The sequence below is a fragment of the Engraulis encrasicolus genome, chromosome 5, assembly GCF_034702125.1.
Source record: "Engraulis encrasicolus isolate BLACKSEA-1 chromosome 5, IST_EnEncr_1.0, whole genome shotgun sequence".
Taxonomy (NCBI): Eukaryota; Metazoa; Chordata; class Actinopteri; order Clupeiformes; family Engraulidae; genus Engraulis; species Engraulis encrasicolus.
In genome coordinates this window covers 3457645-3477644 of record NC_085861.1, presented here as the reverse complement: position 1 = coordinate 3477644, position 20000 = coordinate 3457645, and the positions used below count along the sequence as shown (strand labels likewise).

At 45.5% G+C, this 20000-nt stretch overlaps 1 protein-coding gene across 1 annotated transcript in view; it reads left to right on the top strand.

Moving 5' to 3' along the window:
* Positions 1–20000, top strand: part of bbs9 (Bardet-Biedl syndrome 9) — a 113993-nt gene that overhangs the window by 54890 nt on the left and 39103 nt on the right. The window contains exons 11-13 of the mRNA XM_063198409.1: positions 12742–12818; positions 18569–18622; positions 18985–19087. Coding sequence (XP_063054479.1) covers positions 12742–12818; positions 18569–18622; positions 18985–19087 — 234 coding nt within the window. The remainder of the gene's footprint in view (positions 1–12741; positions 12819–18568; positions 18623–18984; positions 19088–20000) is intronic.

Below are 20000 nucleotides of genomic sequence, written 5' to 3'. Positions count from 1 at the left end.
CACCAAGACAAAGGGTAAGGACCAGGAGAGACCTAGCCAGGCACGGTCGCTTCAATCGCTCGTATCGCTCTTGTTGCACAGTCCAGCGATTCTCTGTCGCTTCATCTTGTTGCGGCTGGTGTATTTGCCATTAATATAGTGTAGTGTAGTGTAGTGTAGTGTAGTGCAGTGTAGTGTAGTATATTCACCATTAATATAGTGTAGTGTAGTGTAGTGTAGTGTAGTGTAGTGCAGTGTATTCGCCAGTAGTGTAGAGTAGTGAAGTGTAGTGTAGTACTTCTGCACTGCTGCACAGTCACTTGATCTTGTTGCGGCCAGGTAATAGTATAGTGTAGTGTAGAGAAGTGCAGTGCAGTGTTGAGTAGTGTAGTGCAGAGTAGTGTAGTGTTGTATAGTGTCATGTAGTGTAGTGTAGTGTAGTGTAGTGTAGTGTAGTGTAGTGTAGTGTAGTAGCAGTGTGTAGTGTAGTAGCAGTGTGTAGTGTAGTGGCAGTGTGTAGTGTAGTGTAGTGCAGTGTAGTGTAGTGTAGTGTAGTGTAGTGTAGTGTAGTGTAGTGTAGTGTAGTGTAGTGTAGTGTAGTGTAGTGATGACTAGTGTAGTGTAGTGTAGTGTAGTGTAGTGTAGTGATGACTAGTGTAGTGTAGTGCTGTGTAGTGTAGTGTAGTGTAGTGTAGTGTAGTGTAGTGTAGTGTAGTGTAGTGTAGTGTAGTGTAGTGTAGTGCAGTGTAATGTAGTGTAGTGTAGTGTAGTGTAGTGTAGTGTAGTGTAGTGTAGTGTAGTGTAGTGTAGTGTAGTGCAGTGTAGAGTAGATAAGAGTAGTGTAGTGTAGTGTAGTGTAGTGTAGTGTAGTGTAGTGTAGTGTAGTGTGGTGAAGTGTAGTGTAATGCTGTGTATTGCAGTGTATTGCAGTGTCGTGTAGTGTCGTGTAGTGTAGTGTAGTGTAGTGTAGTGCTGTGTAGTGTAGTGTAGTGTAGTGTAGTGTTGTATAGTGCAGTGTAGTGTAGTTTAGAGTATTGTAGCTTATGCAGACCCAGTGGCCACTTCTGGGCCAAGAGGAATGTGAGTTTGCAGAGCCTTCATGCACATTTCCTGCACCGCATGTGAGTCTCTGCTGGGTCTGGAGAAGTGGCCTGTGAAAAATACACAGATTAATATGTCTGCGTTGAACCTGTAAGATCCCTGACCTTGATCTTGTTGCGGCCGGTGCATTCACCAGGTAATAGTTTAGTGTAGTGTAGAGAAGTGTAGTGTAGTGTAGTGTAGTGTATTGTAGTGTAGTGTAGTGTAGTGTAGTGTAGTGCAGTGTATTCGCCAGTAGTGTAGAGTAGTGTTGTGCAGTAGTGTAGTGCAGAGTAGTGTAGTGTATTCACCAGTTAATTGTATAGTGTAGTGTAGTGCAGAGTAGTGTAGTGTAGTGTAGTGTAGAGAAGTGTAGTGCAGTTGCAGTAGTCAGAGAGAGTAGAGAGAGAGAGGTTCCATTGGCCCATTGTTTCCTGGTTCTATTATGGCCCCCTTTAGGCAGACCTAGGCAGACCTAAGGACTGTTCTATTCATTGTAGGAGCATTATGACACGCCCCTTTAGGCAGACCGGAACCTGGTCATGTTAGGTGCCCATAGAAACCTATTATGTTGGCATATCTCTATATACTAAAATAATCTCTGGTTGTAGTGTTGAGTAGCACGTGAGTCTCTGCTGGGCCTGGGCCTGGAGAAGTGGGCTGTGAAAAATGCACAGATTAATATGTCTGCGTTGAACTTGACCCCCCCGGGGGCCTCGGGGGTTAAGCCAGCGTGCATAGCTCACGTCCGCCAAGCACCTGGCAAGGGATGCACCGATACCGATACTGGTACCGATACTATCGGCACCCGATACTGCTCATTATACTCGTACTCGTACTCGTCAAGCACTTGCCGATACCAGGAACGATACTATTACCACAAAACAATGCAAAATCTTGTCACGTTCTGTGGACTTGAAAGTAGCATGGAAAAAAAGTGCCACCTCATACATTTACTAACATTTAAATCTACATGGAAATGGACAATAAAAGTATCACAGGTGGACAAAAAAAACTAGGTCATGCATTTATTTTCATTGTATTTTGGTGGTAAAAGGTATCGGTATCGGTACTTGGTATCGGCAAGTACACACATTAATGTACTCGTACTTGTATCGGTTTTCAAAAAAGTGGTATCGCTGCATCCCTACACTCGGCAAAACCAGCAGGCCCAATCTGGAAGCTCTAAATCACCCCAGAGAACTGCACACGTTGTCAGCTACAACACACTTTGTCAATCAGTCAGTCTCCGTTGTTTTATGGCCAAGCATAAAGGTTTTCTCCCCCCCCCCCCTCCCCCTCCCCTCCTCTTTTCCCAAGCGTGCACACACAGATGCATACACACACACACACACACACACCCAAACACACACCTACACACACTCACACACGCACATGCACATACACACACCTACACACACACGCATGCACACACCTACACACTCACCTTTTAATGTCCCTGCCAAATGCCCCCCTGCAGGTAGCTTGAATATACATGCTGCCGCTAACAGGAACCCCATGCCCTGCCCAGGTGCAGTGCTGCTAGCCTGGTTATCATCGACTCTCAAATCTCTTCAAGACTTGGTCTGACCAAGCCCATTAAAATGAACATTTCCCAAACGGCGTGGTTGACCCGCCTCCCTTGGTTTGCTAATGGTTGTTTGCTTCCCGACAAAGTGGGAGGAATTCCCGATTTTTCGGGAGCTCAGAAAGTATTTACATTGCTCTTGACTAGTAGTAACGTTTGTCGTGCCCAATGGGTTCAGCCTGCCCGATCCGTTCCCTTTGCACATTGCACATGCGCAGTATGACGTATACGGAAGAGAAATGGCCTGACCTGTTCCGTTAATGTTTTACTTTGTCGTTTTAAGTGTTTATTTTGCAGGAGGAAGTTTGCGTTTGAAACTGTCTGTTTAATAATAATACATAACTGTCACAGAAACGCTAAATAAGGTCAGCAACTGGTCAGCTAACCAACTAACTATTCACAACACAATATCATGTTATTTACAGCGACGAACGGCATTTGATGTGAAACGATGATATTAAGTAAAGGTATAACATAAATATATAACATCTGTAGAGGCCGCTTCGCAGCTGCCTCTTCTCGAGCGGGTAAAAACTTGGATTCAACGCGCGTCGTACAAAAATAGAGTTCTAATTTATTTGTCACTCTTTCCAACTTATCTTACAGGTATCATCAACTAAAAAGGTTCAAACAAAAGCTCTATTTCGGAGGTTATACTAAACGCGGTTGAAAGATTGTTTGCCTCTACCGCTCTGCCAGGCCATCTGAGTCAGGTGCTTTTATCAAAACGTCATCCAAAGCCAATTAGACGCGTCACTTCAGACAACCCAAACGGAGCGGCTCAAGCAAGACAATCCAACAACAAAATAAATAACAATAATTACCAAATCCGATTTCATAAACATAAATACCCTTATTCCATAACCAAAATGTATAAATAATAACTCAGAAGTTCATCAAACACAAAAATAGGCAAAATGGCTCTAACATACCGGCCCCTAATTGAGCACAGTGTGGCAATTCAAAAAACATATTCATATAGAGCCATTCATATCAAAATCCAAAGTCCAAAAGCATTCAGGTTTCGCATAAGCACATAACGCAAAAGTCTCTCAAGATTCAACATAAAAGTCCTTCAAACAATTCAAAAAAATATATCCTTCCGAGAGAATAGTCCATTCAAAAAATCCGTTAGATTCAAGAATTCAAAAAGTATAATCCACTCAAAAAGGGTAATCCTTAGGGTTTCCAAAGGGAAATTCAAAAATTGTCCTTGTATGCTTATTTCTTAGTCCATTATCCAAGCATCGAATTCAAAAGTCTTAAACTCAAAAGTTCAAATTCATAAATCGTATCATATTCATATTCAAAGTTCAATATTCCTTCATAGTTCAAATAATTCAAATAATTCAGCAATGCGCTCTGCATTCATACACACACACAACAAACGCACAGTCGCACACACACAGCCACACACACATGCACACAGACGCGCACACAGACGCACACACACACACATACACACTTTCATTCAGAACACTGTTGTGTGTCAGTAAAGGGTCATGTGTCCTGTATGTACTGTGGTGCGTGTTCTATGTGTTGTCATGTTAGTCGGGCCACATCTCTGAGGGGTGTCTCGGCATCCTTGAAATCCTACACTGCCAGCAGTCAGGCTTGCTCAGTAAGGCACTTGCTTGTTCCTTCTTGATCAGGTGTTTCTTGAGCTTCCAAGGCCATGCTGTCGATCTGTTCTCCTCCTTCTCCCATGAGGAGCACTGCTCTGTGAAGAAGGGAAGGGGATTCTGCTGGATGGTTGTGGCAGGAGTCACTGCGGTTTCGTTTACCTCTGGCTTGTGGTCAAGAGGTTCCAGGAGTTTCAGGAGATCTGAGGTAAGTATTGAATGAAAGTTTTCAGAGTCAATCTGGAGGTGCGGATTGGAGATGTAGCTTGTCGGAGGGGTTTCTGTTCTTATTTCTGTAGGTGTGTTGTCAACTGGATTCGGAGTGGCTTGAATGTGTCGCCACTGTGTTCTGTGTGGCAGATTGCAAATGGGTGTCCCTCTGTTCATTGTGTAGTCTGGAGGTTTCTGTCTGATGCTCTGAGGTGGTTCCCACCTGCTGGCCAGTCGTAGGTCACCCGCTGCCCCATAGCCAGGATCACTGGCTTCGTAGAAGGGCTGCACTTGGGTGTCACTAGCTTCAATACCCACTAGCCTGGGGCAATTTTTAAAGCTGGATATCACCTCTGACTTCTTCACAGACTCCATATGCTTTAATCCTGGTGCTGTTGGGATTCCTTTGTCCCATCCGTAGCTCAGCATCCTTCCAGGAAGTGTAGCGTTTGCACATTCTGGGTCTTGCAGGGAGTTTGGAGAGGTAAGTTGAGAGGAAGCACAGTCGAAGACCACCATAGGCTCCTTCTGTTTGCAACAGGCCTTGTGATGGGGCATGTTCCGGAGTCTTCCATTAGTCTGGTGGATCTGTTCTTCCCTTACCATGCCAGCATGCTCCTTCAGAACATCTTTTCTAAGGCTGACTTGGTCTTTCTTCCTCATTCCTTTTCTTCCTAAGCTCTTCCTCGGGCTCAGATGTGTTTGTTCTGCCATTTCCTTGTTGGCATTTCTGTGGTCATCTCTGCGGAATGGCAGTCGTAAATCGTAATGTCCTTTTCTGGTTCTAGGTTTGCTTAATTGTTTTAATTTCTTTTTGTAATCCATTTTTCCTTCCAGGTGAATCACTGATATCCCGTGGGATGTGATCTGTGGTCGGCCATGTTGGTCCACAGAAGAGCTGGTGCGCACAGGTACGGTCACTGTCCATCCTAGGGGTGTAAGGGTAGCATATGCGCTCTTGCCTTGGCTGTTAATTACCCTCAGTGGTTCTATGGCCTTCGGTACATTCACTCCGATCAGCAGACCGACGTCAGCTCTGATGGACTTGAAGTGGACATCTCGTAGGTGAGGCCATTCTTTCAGATCTTCCTCGCATGGTATGTTCTCTCTGTTGACAGGAATGGTGCGTTGTGTGAAGACCTCTGGAAGTTCTATGAAGTTATCATCATCATCAAGGCTGCTTACTTCCAGTCCCATCACACTATAGGTCTGCACCGGCTTTTCCTGGTTCATGGTTCGTAGAAGTATTTCCGTCCTTCTTCCCTTCACAGACAGTTGTTCCATCAGCGCCTCCGTACAGAAAGTTGCAGAACTTCCGGAATCGAGGAAGGCGTAGGTTTCTATGATGCGAGCACCACTGGCCGTTTTCACCCTCACAGGTACGATTGGCAGTTTGAGGTTCGTACTGCCGGCCCCTGTTTGGATGGTAGACACCATGCTCACTAAGACAGAGTTAGCTTCTGAGCTACTGGCACCATTCTTGACTGAAGGGATATTCGCATTCTGTGTGGCGCCATCAGGTGGACTATTTCTGAAGTGCAGTATTGTAGGGTGAGTCTTTCCACATGAGTGGCATGTCAGGCGGTCCATGCACGTCTTGCTTAGATGCCCTTTGATCAAGCACCCGAAACAAAGTCCACTGCTCTTCAGGAACTCCAACTTCTGGTCATGGGGTATTTCAGTGATCTTTCTGCAAGACTCCATTGCATGATTTCCTTTGCAGTACATGCAAGGTTTTTCAAATGCATCCTTCATGTTGACTGTGTTGTTGTCCGAATTCTGAGTAATCCAGCTGTTGGCATCCGTAGGCGTTGTAACTGGGGACACTGTTGTAGCAAAGCTTGTCTTGCTTCCAGGCTTCATATGTCGCGAGTCAGTCACACCTTGCCTTGGTTTTGCATTTCTTGTTGCATCCTGAATATTGCCAAAAACTGGGTCTTGCATGATTCGGACTTGTCTTTCAATGAATTGGACTAGGTCGTGAAACTTGGGCCTCTGCTGAGTCTGCTCCACGTGGCTGCATACAGCAGACCGCCATCTTTCTCTGAGTTTGTATGGAAGTTTAGATACAATCAGCTTCATGTTCGAAGGCAAGTCAAGCTCTGACATGTATTGAAATGTTTGTGCTGCATTGTTGCAGCTTCGTAAGTATAGTGCATAGCTGTTAAGTTCATCGGCATCATCTGGACGAATCGTGGCCCAGTCCAAAGCTCCCTGTATATAAGCTGCCGAAATCTTGTACTCATCACCGAAGTGATGTTTCAGTAATCGCTTTGCTTCTTTATAGCCAGCTGCAGCATTCATGTGCAGGCAGCTTCTTACTAATTCTTTAGGCTGTCCTGCCGTAAACTGTTCCAGGAAGTACAGTCGGTCTGCATAACTGTCCGTCTTGTCTTCAATGTTGTGTCTGAAAGCTCGCATGAAAAGCTGGTATTCTAAGGGGTCACCATTAAACACAGGAACCTCTTTTTTGGGGAGAGAGGTCTGTGATACAACAGACACAAGCAGATTTGTCAGGTCTGACTGTGCTGTAATGTTCATGGGGCTGGATGCGCCCCCTGCAGGAGTAGACTGACTTCCCATCTGTTGGCTGACTGTCTTACTCGCAGTAGGTCTGGATGTTGCACGTTTCACCAGTGGGTTTGCTGTTGTCGGTGGTATTGTTGTGGTTGTTGTTGTTTTAGTCATGGTTGGTGTTGAGCTGGGTGTTGGTGCTGCTGCAATGTGATGTGCTCTCATGGCTGTTTGCAGAGGTGTTTTCGGCACAGCCCCTAGATCAGCAAATTGAGGTACAAGCATTGAGTCCACTCTGCTGTCTTCAGTTGCCATGGTTTCGGTAGGGCGGGGTCGTTCCGTTTCCAGGTATTCCTCCAGGTAAGTATTCATGTCATCTCTGGGTTCAAAAGTTTGTTTTTCTGCATCGCCATGTTCCATTTCATTAAGCACCTTCAGTTTTGCATTCTTCACAGCAATATCTTCTTTTAATTGCAGTGCTTCCATCTTGGCTTGCAAGTCTCGTTTTTGTGCTTCCAACTTGGCTTGCAAGTCACGTTTCTGTGCTTCCATCTGGGCTTGCAAGTCATGTTTCTCTTTCAGAGTCTCTGCTTTTGCTAGCAATCCTGCTCTTTCTACGGTCAATTCAGCTTTGGTTGCCGACACATAAGAGCTCTTGGATGAGCGTGAAGAGTGTGAAGAACGTGAGGATCGTGAGCTGCCTTTTGACACCCTTGATGCACTTGGCCCAACCAGTGTCTGGGGGTCTACAAGTTGTGGTGGTTGTTGTTGTTCATGTTGTATTAGTGGGTGTGGTTCATGATGTGGTGGGTCAACATTATGTTGTGCGAGTGGGACTACTTCATGTTGTGTTACCCAAGCATCAGTATCAGTAATGAATGTATGGAATGTTGCCATCTTAGGTTCATACCAATCAATGTTTTCACTCTCTTTCATCTCATCAGACAGCAGCGCTTGCACAGACTCATGACACATACTAAAATCACTCAGAATTATTTTAAACCCAAGCAAATCAGCCTTCACTACAGCAACATCAATATTTTCTTTCATCATTCTTTTCAAGTCATTCATTTTGCGAGTGCAGTGGCCGAGTTTGCCGCGCCTCGTAGCACTCAATGATTTAAAGGACGGCTCTGGCTCAGGTAGTGGCTCAGATCCAGAAACCACCTGCACTTCATCAGTGTTTGCTATGTCGGAGCTAGTGAGCTCCGTATTGGCATCCTTGTTTGCCATGTCGGAGCTAGTGGGCTCCGTATTGGCATCCTTGTCAGACATGTTAACAATGTAGCAATGTAAAAGTTTCAAAGTTCAAATCCGTATCACACAGCAATGTCGTAATTTCAGTTCACAGTTCAGTTCCATGCGCATTCAACAGTGTTCATCCACATGCGCGCAAAAAAACATAGCCCACACGGCGGCAGAACTATTAAAAAAAATAGTCTATAATTCCACGAGGAGTCAAAAAGTTACAAAAAGCAGTTCTTTGCACTCTCAGTAATCGTAGCAAACGAAAAATGTTCTTGGTGTCAACGAAAAGAAGTGTCTGTCTCAGTATTTCACGTTACAAATCTTCACTCTTCAACAAAAAAATGCGAGCCTTGGCGCATGGCCTATTGTCCTTCCAAACACAGTCTTTCGAAAAAAAGTAACCGCGCTCACCTCGTCTGTCGATCAAAGTAATGTTCCAGGCTACTCACAAAACTGTAGGACAATCCAAGGAACGTCTTCAAGTAATCCAAAGAAGAAGCGAATTTTTGTCCGTCCACATCCGAAGTTTGAAGCAATCTTTCAACTTAATGTAGAGGCCGCCTCGCAGCTGCCTCTTCTCGAGCGGGTAAAAACTTGGATTCAACGCGCGTCGTACAAAAATAGAGATCTAATTTATTTGCCACTCTTTCCAACTTATCTTAAATGTACAACGGACTAAAAAGGATTCAAACTTAAAGCTCTATTTCGGAGATTCTACAAAACGCGGTTGAAAGATTGTTTGCCTCTACCGCTCTGCCAGGCCATCTGAGTCAGGTGCTTTTATCAAAACGTCATCCAAAGCCAATTAGACGCGTCACTTCAGACAACCCAAACGGAGCGGCTCAAGCAAGACAATCCAACAACAAAATAAATAACAATAATTACCAAATCCGATTTCATAAACATAAATACCCTTATTCCATAACCAAAATGTATAAATAATAACTCAGAAGTTCATCAAACACAAAAATAGGCAAAATGGCTCTAACAACATCTCTTTTTGTGTGAATGTTCTGGCGGCTACAAAATAAACATTTAAAACGTGAAAGTCATAAGGGAACGGATCGGGCAGGCGGTACGCGTTGGGCACCTACACCGCTGAAGGGGAAGGAAGGCAGGGCCTGGCTGTGCTACGGCCACAGGGTTGGGTTGTGAAAGCCAAGTGAAACTGAAAGTGAAAGTGAAACACAGCACTGCACAGCACACAAGTTCACATTGCACACAAGGAAATTGCATTTATGCCTCACCCACCCGTTCAAGGGGGCAGCCCCCAATGGACCCTCAAAGGAGCAGTGCGACGGGACAGTACCGTACCATGCTCAGGGTTCCTCGGTCATGGAGGAGGATGGGGGAGAGGACTTGTTAATTACTCCCCCCACCAACCTGGCGGGTCTGGAGAGAGGAGAGAGGAGAGAGACCTGTAATACTCCAGAAGAGAGGAGAGAGAAGAGAGAGGAGAGAGGAGAGAGACCTGTAATACTCCAGAAGAGAGGAGAGAGTCCTGCAATACTCGAGGGAAGAGGAGAGAGGAGAGAGTCCTGCAATACTCGAGGGAAGAGGAGAGAGGAGAGAGTCCTGCAATACTCCAGGAGGGAGGAGAGAGAAGAGAGAAGAGCGAGGAGAGAGGAGAGAGACCAGCAATACTTCAAGAGAGAGGAGAGAGAAGAGAGAGGAGAGAGAAGAGAGGAGAGAAGAGAGAGGAGAGAGAAGAGAGAGGAGAGAGAAGAGAGAGAAGAGAGAGAAGAGAGAGGAGAGAACCCTGCAATACTTCAAGAGAGAGGAGAGAGAAGAGAGAAGAGAGAGGAGAGAAGAGAGAGTAGAGAGGAGAGAACCCTGCAATACTTCAAGAGAGAGGAGAGAGAAGAGAGAGAGAGAGAGAAGAGAGAGGAGAGAACCCTGCAATACTTCAAGAGAGAGGAGGTTCCTCAGTTATGGAGGAGGATGGGGGAGAGTACTGGTTGATTACTCCCCCCACCAACCTGGCGGGTCTGGAGAGAGGAGAGAGGAGAGAGACCTGTAATACTCCAGAAGAGAGGAGAGAGGAGAGAGTCCTGCAATACTGCAGGAGGGAGGAGAGAGGAGAGAGGAGAGAGAAGAGAGAAGAGAGAGGAGAGAGACCAGCAATACTGCAGGAGAGAAGAGAGAGTAGAGAGGAGAGAACCCTGCAATACTTCAAGAGAGAGGAGAGAGAAGAGAGAGGGGAGAGGAGAGAGACCAGCAATACTTCAAGAGAGAGGAGAGAGACCAGCAATACTTCAAGAGAGAGGAGAGAGACCAGCAATACTTCAAGAGAGAGGAGAGAGAAGAGAGAGGAGAGAGAAGAGAGAAGAGAGAGAAGAGAGAGGAGAGAGAAGAGAGAAGAGAGAAGAGAGAGGAGAGAGGAGAGAGAAGAGAGAGGAGAGAGAAGAGAGAAGAGAGAGAAGAGAGAAGAGAGAGAAGAGAGAGAAGAGAGAGGAGAGAGACCAGCAATGCTGCAGGAGAGAGGAGAGAGGAGAGAACCCTGCAATACTTCAAGAGAGAGGAGAGAGGAGAGAGAGGAGAGAGAAGAGAGAGGAGAGAGACCAGCAATGCTGCAGGAGAGAGGAGAGAGGAGAGAACCCTGCAATACTTCAAGAGAGAGGAGAGAGAAGAGAGAGAGAGAGGAGATCCTATTGTAAAGAGGTTGGCATGGCTTTTCAAGTCGTCCACTACGCGATTTTGGTGCTTTGGCTTTTGAAGTTAGTAGACAGAGGATTTTGCACATTGTGCAATACACATGCTTTTTTACTGCTCACAGATTTTTATGGCTTCAAGAAGGTCGAAACGGCCAACATGTTGTGAGCAATAAAATGTGTGTGTGTGTGTGTGTATTGGATGGTGTGCAGGATACTGTATTTTTTACATTCAACGCAGCCGGTCGATGTGCACACACACACACACACACACACACACACACACACACACACACACACACACACACACACACACACACACACACACACACACACACACACACACACACACACACACACACACACACACACTATCTTGTCTCTTGTTCCCATCACATCTGTGTTTTGTCCAGTTGTGTCCAGTTTGTCTGCATCCAACTCCCCCCCCCCAAACTCCAAACACACGCACACACACGCACACACACGCACACACACGCACACACACACACACACACACACACACACACACACACACACACACACACACACACACACACACACACACACACACACACTTGACTCGACTCAACTCAACTCCCGTCGTCCTTAATAGAGTTGCAGCTGCTTTGACGGCGCCCTGAACTCTCTTGACAGGTTGGAGGCTGATGGAGAGAGGGAGGGAGGAAGGGAGGGAGGGAGGGAGGGGAGGCGAGTGGGGGGAGGGAGGGCAGGGAGGAGGGGGAGGATGGGGGGGGGTGGAGGGGAGGCGAGCAGGGGAGGGAGGGAGGGGAGGAGGGGGAGGATGGGGGGGAATGGAGGGATGGAGGGGAGGAAGGGGGGGGATGGAGGGGAGGCGAGCGGGGGGAGGGAGGGAGGGGAGGAGGGGGAGGAGGATGGGGGGGGATGGAGGGGAGGGAGGAGGGGGAGGATGGGGAGGGATGGAGGGGAGGCGAGGGGGTGAGGGGGGAGGGAGGGAGGGGAGGGAGGGGAGGCGAGCTGGGGGGATGGAGGGAGGGGAGGGGAGAGGGGGGGAGAGGGACAGGGACGTAGCAGCAAATTGTGGGCCCTAGGCACAATCAGCTCCAATGGACACCCCCAGCCCCCCAGCCATATATCTACATAAATCTAAATGTGTGGGGGGCCCCTATCTTTACCCCCCCCCCCACGTACGACATCGCTGGGATGAGATGAGGAGAGCTGGACAGGGGGGGGGATGCAAGGTGGCAGGAGATGTGAGGCGGAGAGGTGGGGGGGGGGGGTGTTGAGGATTTGAGGGGGGGGGGCGTGAGGATGGAGGAGTTGGAGATTCACCTCAGTGTGAATTTACGGCGATGTCTGGCCCTAGTTTTCCGCCTGTTCGGATCTGGGGAGGATTGCATTTTATGGCCACAGGCGTTTTCGGGGGGGTTTGGGGGGGTTGAAGGAGATGGGGAGATGGAAGCCTGCTGTCCGCCAGCCAGTGCTGCCTGGGAAATTTCTGCTCCTCTGAGTTCAACACACAACTCACAAGTCATAACATCCCCACTGCTGTATTCTCTCACGCTGAGCATCCTCCTCCTAGGCTGCACCAATATGCATTCTCTCCGTCTCTCTGTCTCTCTCTGCCTGTCTGTCTGTCTGTCTCTCTGCCTGTCTGCCTGCCTGTCTACCTGTCTGTCTGTCTGTCTGTCTGTCTGTCTGTCTGTCTGTCTGTCTACTTGTCTGTTTCTGCCCCCCCCCCTTTCTCTCTCTCTCTCACACTCTCTCTCCCCCTCTCTCTCTCTCTCCCCCTCTCTCTCTCTCTCTCCCCCCCCTCTCTCTCTCTCTGTCTGATTCTCAGTTTATTTCTTGTCTCCCCTGTTCTCTCCAGACATCCTGCCGAGGGCGGATATTGAGGATGAGTTGATCATCACGGCCTCTGTGTCCGCAGATCTGGACAAAGTTTCGGTAGGCCAGCTTTTTTCAAGTCTGCAAATGTCCCGCTCAGCAATTAAAGTCAGCTTAATTGTCACATGTCCATGATCAGCAATAAAAGTCATCTTAAAGGGGTATGCCACTATTTTGGGGCTTAATACAGTTAAAATCGTTGACCAGGGTTTATAAAGGTGGTAAAGTGTCTTATTTTTAGATGCGTCCAGCATCTTTATAACAGGGTCTGTCTGTCCGTCCGTCCGTCCGTCTGAAACGCTTTCATTAAATTGTTGTCCGTCTGAAACGCTTTCTTTAAATTGTTCCTTCCTGTGGCCACAAGGCGGCAGACTTGCCATTTTGGACCGGAGCGAATGCGTGCAAGCATAGCCTTTCTATACTAAACCGGATGCTAACGTTGGCGAAAAGTAGCCTAGCCACAGGCTAACTGACAAACGTGAGGCCAACAACTCAGCCGATCGTGATGTACGCCACAAATAGATCAATCGACCTCATATTTAGACACTACAATGTTGATTTCTGCCTTCGATTTTCATCAGTTAAGAAATCTAGCGTCGGATTAACACATTATTAAGGTAGTAAAGCGAGTTGCTGCCATGTTTGTTTTCCAGAATCACCCGGGTAGAGAGCTCACGTGCAGCATTCTGGGTAATTGAGTTTCACGTTGTTAATGCACAAAATGCATGTTTAAAAAAAAAAAAAAAAAAATGCAGTGAGTTTAAAAAATCAAACCAACTGCCATTTGGAAGGGCAATGGTGCTTTTCGTTGCGCTCAGAGAGAGTACAGGAGAGAACGCGTCTTTCGTAATTACTTTGCAGTCGTGTGCATTTGATAAACTCTGGCACGGAAGTTCACTGCTTTGTGCCTTGACGGTGAAGCTGGTATTGAAAAAAAGTCCATAATTCACCTAAAGGCTCAACCCATAAGCGCATGATTCACCCAAACGGTTTTATTTACTTATTATTTGTCGATGTTTAGATTCTTTCCCACATGCACATAATGCTGAAATGGCGTGATAGGCTACTGAAGGTTGTTAGGCCTAATAAATGTCTGATAATTTGTAATGTAGTCTACTTCATCTAGGCTATGTGAAATTTCAAATCATAGCCTATGGTTCTTTTCCAAATCAAAGAATGATGATAAGCTTATTATACCCTAAACTGCAAAAAATAAAGCCATGTCTCGCCATTTTGCTGCCTTGCTGCCTGCCACAATATTTGGAGTGTCCATGATGACCAATAAACAAAAAGTACATCCTCGGGGGGCGTTGACAGGCGTTTGGGGGGAAAAATGGCATAGTTGGAACTGGCATAGAGGGACGCATCTGTTGTCCGCCTGTCGGCCTTGTTCATTTTAAGCGTTGTCTTGCTTTAAGACAAGTTAAAAATGTGTGTATGCTACAAAGATCCATTGACTTTCACTACCTTAGCTACATATTCCCTCTTTTAACTTGTCTTAAAGCAAGACAACGCTTAACATGAAAAATAAGACACTTTACCACCTTTATAAACCCTGTCCAACTATTTTAATTGTATTAAGCCCCAAAATAGTGGCATACCCCTTTAACCCTCTGAGGTCTAAGGCCTTTCAGATGTTTTTAGGCTGCTTGCACCACCCTGACATTTTCAAGTATTTTCAACTAACAGTAAGCATCTATGCAAAAGTGAAATATATGGTTGTATTCTGAAAAGCTTGACAAGAAATAATCTGAAAGAAAATTGGATGTCATGCAAACATGTTTCATTTAAATTGGGTATAAACACAACTGTAAGAAAACAGGTTTCAGAGGTCTTCAAAAAGTGCAAGAAAACACACCATAAATATATCTAGCCAAGACTTTTGAAGTTTGAATCTTGTAAACAAATGTGTTGGCTGCATAAAAGTAAAAAGGGCATTTAGAAATGTTTTGTTGTTTTCATACAAAATGCAAAAAAGAAACACTATGTCAGGCCACTGCCTGTCTCATTTGAATACTAATGAGATAGGTGTGAAAAACCTCTAATGGCCCACACCCCCCTGTCAATCTCCATGTGCTCTGATAGCACACCCCCCTGTCACTCTCTTTGTCCTGTGGCCAAGTGAGCAGCATGGCTGTGTTTATCCTAGATGAAAGGGGCGTGTTGTCACCTCTGAATAGCCACTCAAGCACCGGTACTTTACATGTGAATAGCTATAGGTGTGGCTGCTACAGGCAGAGAGTACAGAATATTCGAAGATTTCTTTTCACTTTCTTTAAATTGGGCCAGCTATATAATTTATTTCATATATATACTTTTGAAATCTGGATGGTGTGACTTATATGTTTCAATGACAAAAACTCACAGAGTTACATATTTGTTTTTGGAGACATGTCAAATTGCCCTCTGGAGGGCATTAGACCTCTGAGTGTTAATTGTCAAAACCATGCACAGTACAATGTACATGTACAGGTAACATGTTATATACAAGATTTGAAAGGGCAGAACTCCTAGTTTCACAGCGTGTATACCAGGGGTTGGGGGACCTTTTTCATTCGAAGGGCCACTTCAAATTCCTACAAGGGCTGTAAAAGTCCTCCGAGGGCCGTACTATGAACACAAATGAGGATTTCCCCATGCAATTTAGACCTATATTAAATGTAGACACCTTCAAAATAGGCCCCACCTTCTCTAGGTCCCCTGAATATAACTTAATTGTATTGGAAATGTAATTTCTAACATTCCTTTACAAAATATGTCATATTTCATGTGATGCTGCGTAACATTAAAATTGTCTCGGGGGCCGGATAAAACTGCCTGAAGGGCCGCAAACGGCCCTCGAGACTTAGGTTCCCCACCCCTGGTGTATACGTACCCATCCTCTCATACTCACGACGCATAACACATGAAATATGCAATTATCAACAGCTTTGTAATACTGTACAGAACAGTATCATGGTGACACTTCATGATCTATTAACTCATTGGCTGCCTTCGACGTCGCTATGACGTCATTTCGAATAGTGACGCCCCCTGCCTTCGACGTCGTTCGCCGATAATTGCGTTTTTTTACAGCCAGGCCTCGAGGACGGTCTGACCTATCTTCTGTATAAATTTCAAGCCTCTAGGCATTTTCTAACTGTTCCTGTAGGTGGCAGAAGTGTCCTTAGGAACAGTCAAGGCAGGGCTTTAGCTCAGAGCAAGATGAAATGTCAAGACAAAAACACCCCTTTTTTACTATTATAATATAATCTCAAAAGTAGCATAGCAAAATCATTTTTGAAAGTAAAGCACCTATGACAGTAGTCTACTTTCTTGCCCTCTGATTTTAACACAGGTAGGCTACTGATTTTAGTGTCAGAGCCTGACAAAAAAAAAACTTCCTCTCATGACCAAAATACAATCCCCTGTTGCTATCTAGCTAGAAGGCATTGTAGCTAACTTGCCCAAAATACACCATGAGATGATCTGTGTGGCAACCTTTCATTTTGGATAATGTGATCAGCCTACACAACATCAGGATGTTGCTTACAAAATATCATCTAACAGGAGAATGCACGGGACTAGTGGTGATGTGTCACCTCAGTTGGGAACTTGGGTATAAAGTTTGCTACGCTAGCTAGCTAGCACGAAATCGCTAACAACTTACAACTAAGCCTAAATAAAGGAGCCTTGGTAAGTCAACTATTTTTTACTCAATCCACAGTTATTTTTATGGATCTGTATAGTATGATCAGCTTACTGTATCATCAAAAAAGACAGGGGGGTTGCAGATTCTTGGAACAGAGTAGCCTTTGTGTCTGGTCAGATGCATTCAGCTCACATTAGAAAGCATTGCACTTAGCCTCAGACCAGCTAGCATTCACCACTCCAATCGGCTTGTGAAATGTTGGATGTGTGATCAGTACTTTATCAAAAGAAAATTCATTGAACAATATATGACAAGATCACTATAGCAGAACCATGATGACAGTAATCATCAATCTGCAAATTGTCCGCTCTGCCAAAGAAGCTGCAGTAAGCTACGCTAAGCGGTGCTGCCTGCCTACCTGCCTCCCTCCCCACAAGACACAACACGGTACTATTTCTGGAGGAAATAAACCAGCTGTGATTCGTTCTCCAACGAGGGGAGAGAGAGAGGGAGAGGGAGAGGTAGGGAGTTACCGGAGTTAGCGCATGGGCGTAATTTTAGGGGGGGACGGTGGGGACATGTCCATACCACTTTCCAGATAAACCTAGCTTGTCCCTACCATTCTTTCACAAATATAATGCAAAAACAGCATATCCGGACCATTTGCAATTGAAATGTCCCCACCACTTTTCGAGCCAAACCTACACCTTTGAGTTAGGGGCACCTGCTGTCATGATCCATGCTGCGCGCCAGCAACTAAACCAAAACACCCTTGTTTTCGAGTCCACCCCCGTTATATTTCAGTATATTAGGTTGAAAAGGTCATACAAATGATCTTTTTGTTCAGGCTACAGATGACAGAAGACTCTGTAATAGCAGCTGATGGGTTTGGAGTTGTTAGGACGATGCCATTACGGGCAAAAACGTTTGCAGTTATAGTTCTACTTCAAATGGCGTTTTCTCAGCTTTTTGGCTAGAAAGCAGCATTTTGGCGAATTCCACTTAATTTCAACAGATGATTATGAAAGAACGGAAAGGGGTAGAGAGACACCGTTTTTTTCTGATGACAGATGAGCGTCTAATCTGTGTTTTGATAGGTATGGTGTTGACATAGACACAGAACTCAATTTTTTGTGAGTCTCCAAAAAACGCCCAAAATGCTGAAAAATCTCTGGCACTCCGAGGTACTCTTTTATGAAAATGGCTGGCAGCCAATGAGTTAATAGGGTGGCAAAGGGGCGGAACATTCCTGGAAAAGTTTCTGGAAAATGTCCACTGGAAACTAGACAGCACAGTTTCAATGTTGCAATAGTCGCAATTGCATAGTTGCAATACCTACTCTGGCCACCATCTTACGGTACACAGTGCACCGGGGTCAAAGACGTCCAAAATTAAATCGTCCTTCAGTGTAACGCAGGGGTGGAGAACCTTTTTCATTCGAGGGGCCACTTCAAATTCATTTGAGGGCCACAAAAGTCCTCTGAGGGCCACACTATGAACACAAACCAGGATGTGCCCCTGTAATTTAGGCCTATATTGAAAGCAGACACCTTTAAAACAGTTCCCACCTTCTCTAGAGCCCTTTAATATAACTTAATTGTATTGCAAATGTATTTTTAAGGATTCTTTACAAAATATGTCATATTTCATGTGAAGCTGCATAACATTAAAAGTATATTGGGGGCCGGATAAAACGGCCTCAAGGGCCGCAAACGGCCCTCGAGACATAGGTTCCCCACCCTTGGTGTAACGGATACCTTCTGCTGACTGTAACGGTAAAAAAAACATGATTTTTAAATTGCTTCAAGTAAATGGATGACAGCCGAGGCTTTCATGAATTCACTGGAAACAATAAAATAAATAGTCGTGTTTTTTACAGTTACAGTCAGCAGAATGTATCCGTTACACTTAAGGACAATTTCATTTTGGACATCTTTGACCCACCTTTAACCCCTTAAGACACGGCTTAATACATTTGTTGTTGCCAGTATGTTAATGACCAAGTCGTGGTGCATTTTTAAAGGGCGTGTGTTGTGTCATAGTATTGTAGTGCTATGGTATGGTAATGACTATTACAGCGTGCCACTGGAGGTACAGCGCACATTAAGGGGCTACAGTCTTTTTGACCGTCTCTCTCTCTTGTTTTGTTCTCACGTTTGATGTCCTGCTGGCCCCACAGAAAGCTCTCCTGTCAGAGATCAATGGAGCCGCAGTGCCATCCATCACGGTGCAGGTATGAGCTCCGCTCTCCGCTCTCCGCTCTCCTCTCTCTTCTCTCTTCTCTCTTCTCTCTTCTCTCTTCTCTCTTCTCTCCGCTCTCTTCTCTCTTCTCTCTCTCTAATCATAGCCTGGGCTGCAGTAGCATTTTCTTTGTGAAATGTCCAAGTGAATGATGCAGGGGGGTCCCCAACCTTTCTGGGTCTGAGGGCTACCAAGGGCTACCCGAGGGCTACTGATGTCTTAGCTTCATTCTCAAATCACACTATTATTGAATGATAATTTGCTTATAGGTTATGAAGAATACATAATATACACCTCTACACCCCCACCACCACTCCACAAATCCACCATCTCTTCTCCCCCCTTCTCCTCCAGATCAAGGTCAAGGTCAAGGGTGCGGTGCGGAACCCCAAGATGACCGTGTGCGTTCAGCCGCCGCTCGCCGTCTCACAGGACCAGTTTGTGCTGGACTCCCTAGGTAAGGTCTCTCACACACACACACACGCGCACACACACACACACACCCACACACACACACACACACACACACACACACACACACACACACTAGGTAAGGTAAGTTCACACACGCACACGCACGTACACACACGCACGTACACACACACACACACACACACACACACACACACACACACTAGGTAAGGTAAGTTCACACACACACACACACGCACGTACACACACACACACACACACACACACACACACACACACACACACACGCACACACACACACACACACACACACACTAAGCCTTTGACTTCGATATTCGATATTCGAATATAAGTCGAATGTTAAGAAAATTCGAGACATTCGAACGAATATTAATTGGCCATTAATATTCGAATCTGACATGGGTATTGCTTTTTTGGGTATTTCATTGTTATTGATTAAAATCATTTCCTTGTAAACATCGTAATTCACAGTCTCAACTTATTTTTTCCATGGCTGGTTAATCACTACAGCTGTGTTGAGGAGAGTCGCGTGCGTTGCTCATCTCTCTGTGTTCCGTAGCAGGACACTTGCGGCAGGCAGTCTCCCCCAGAGTCCGCATAACAAGCAGATGAGTGCTGCAGAGTTCCATTCAAGTGAATGGCTACAGTTAATTAACAAAGCATCATCGCATTACTTTCTGGAGTTGTTGACGAGTTTCTGGAATTATGTGATTCAACCCACAAGTACCTGTGATTACACCAAGAGTAAGATAATAACTTGTTTTTTGGATTTTGACAAAATTAGCTTCGTTGGTCTGGGTGTCAGATCAGGCAGACTCCAGGTGATGATTTTGTTAGCATGCTTTTAGCATGTTTTTAGCGCACTGCTAGTTTGTGTAATGCTCGTTTTTAGACGAGAGCAGTCATCTTACCTGGAC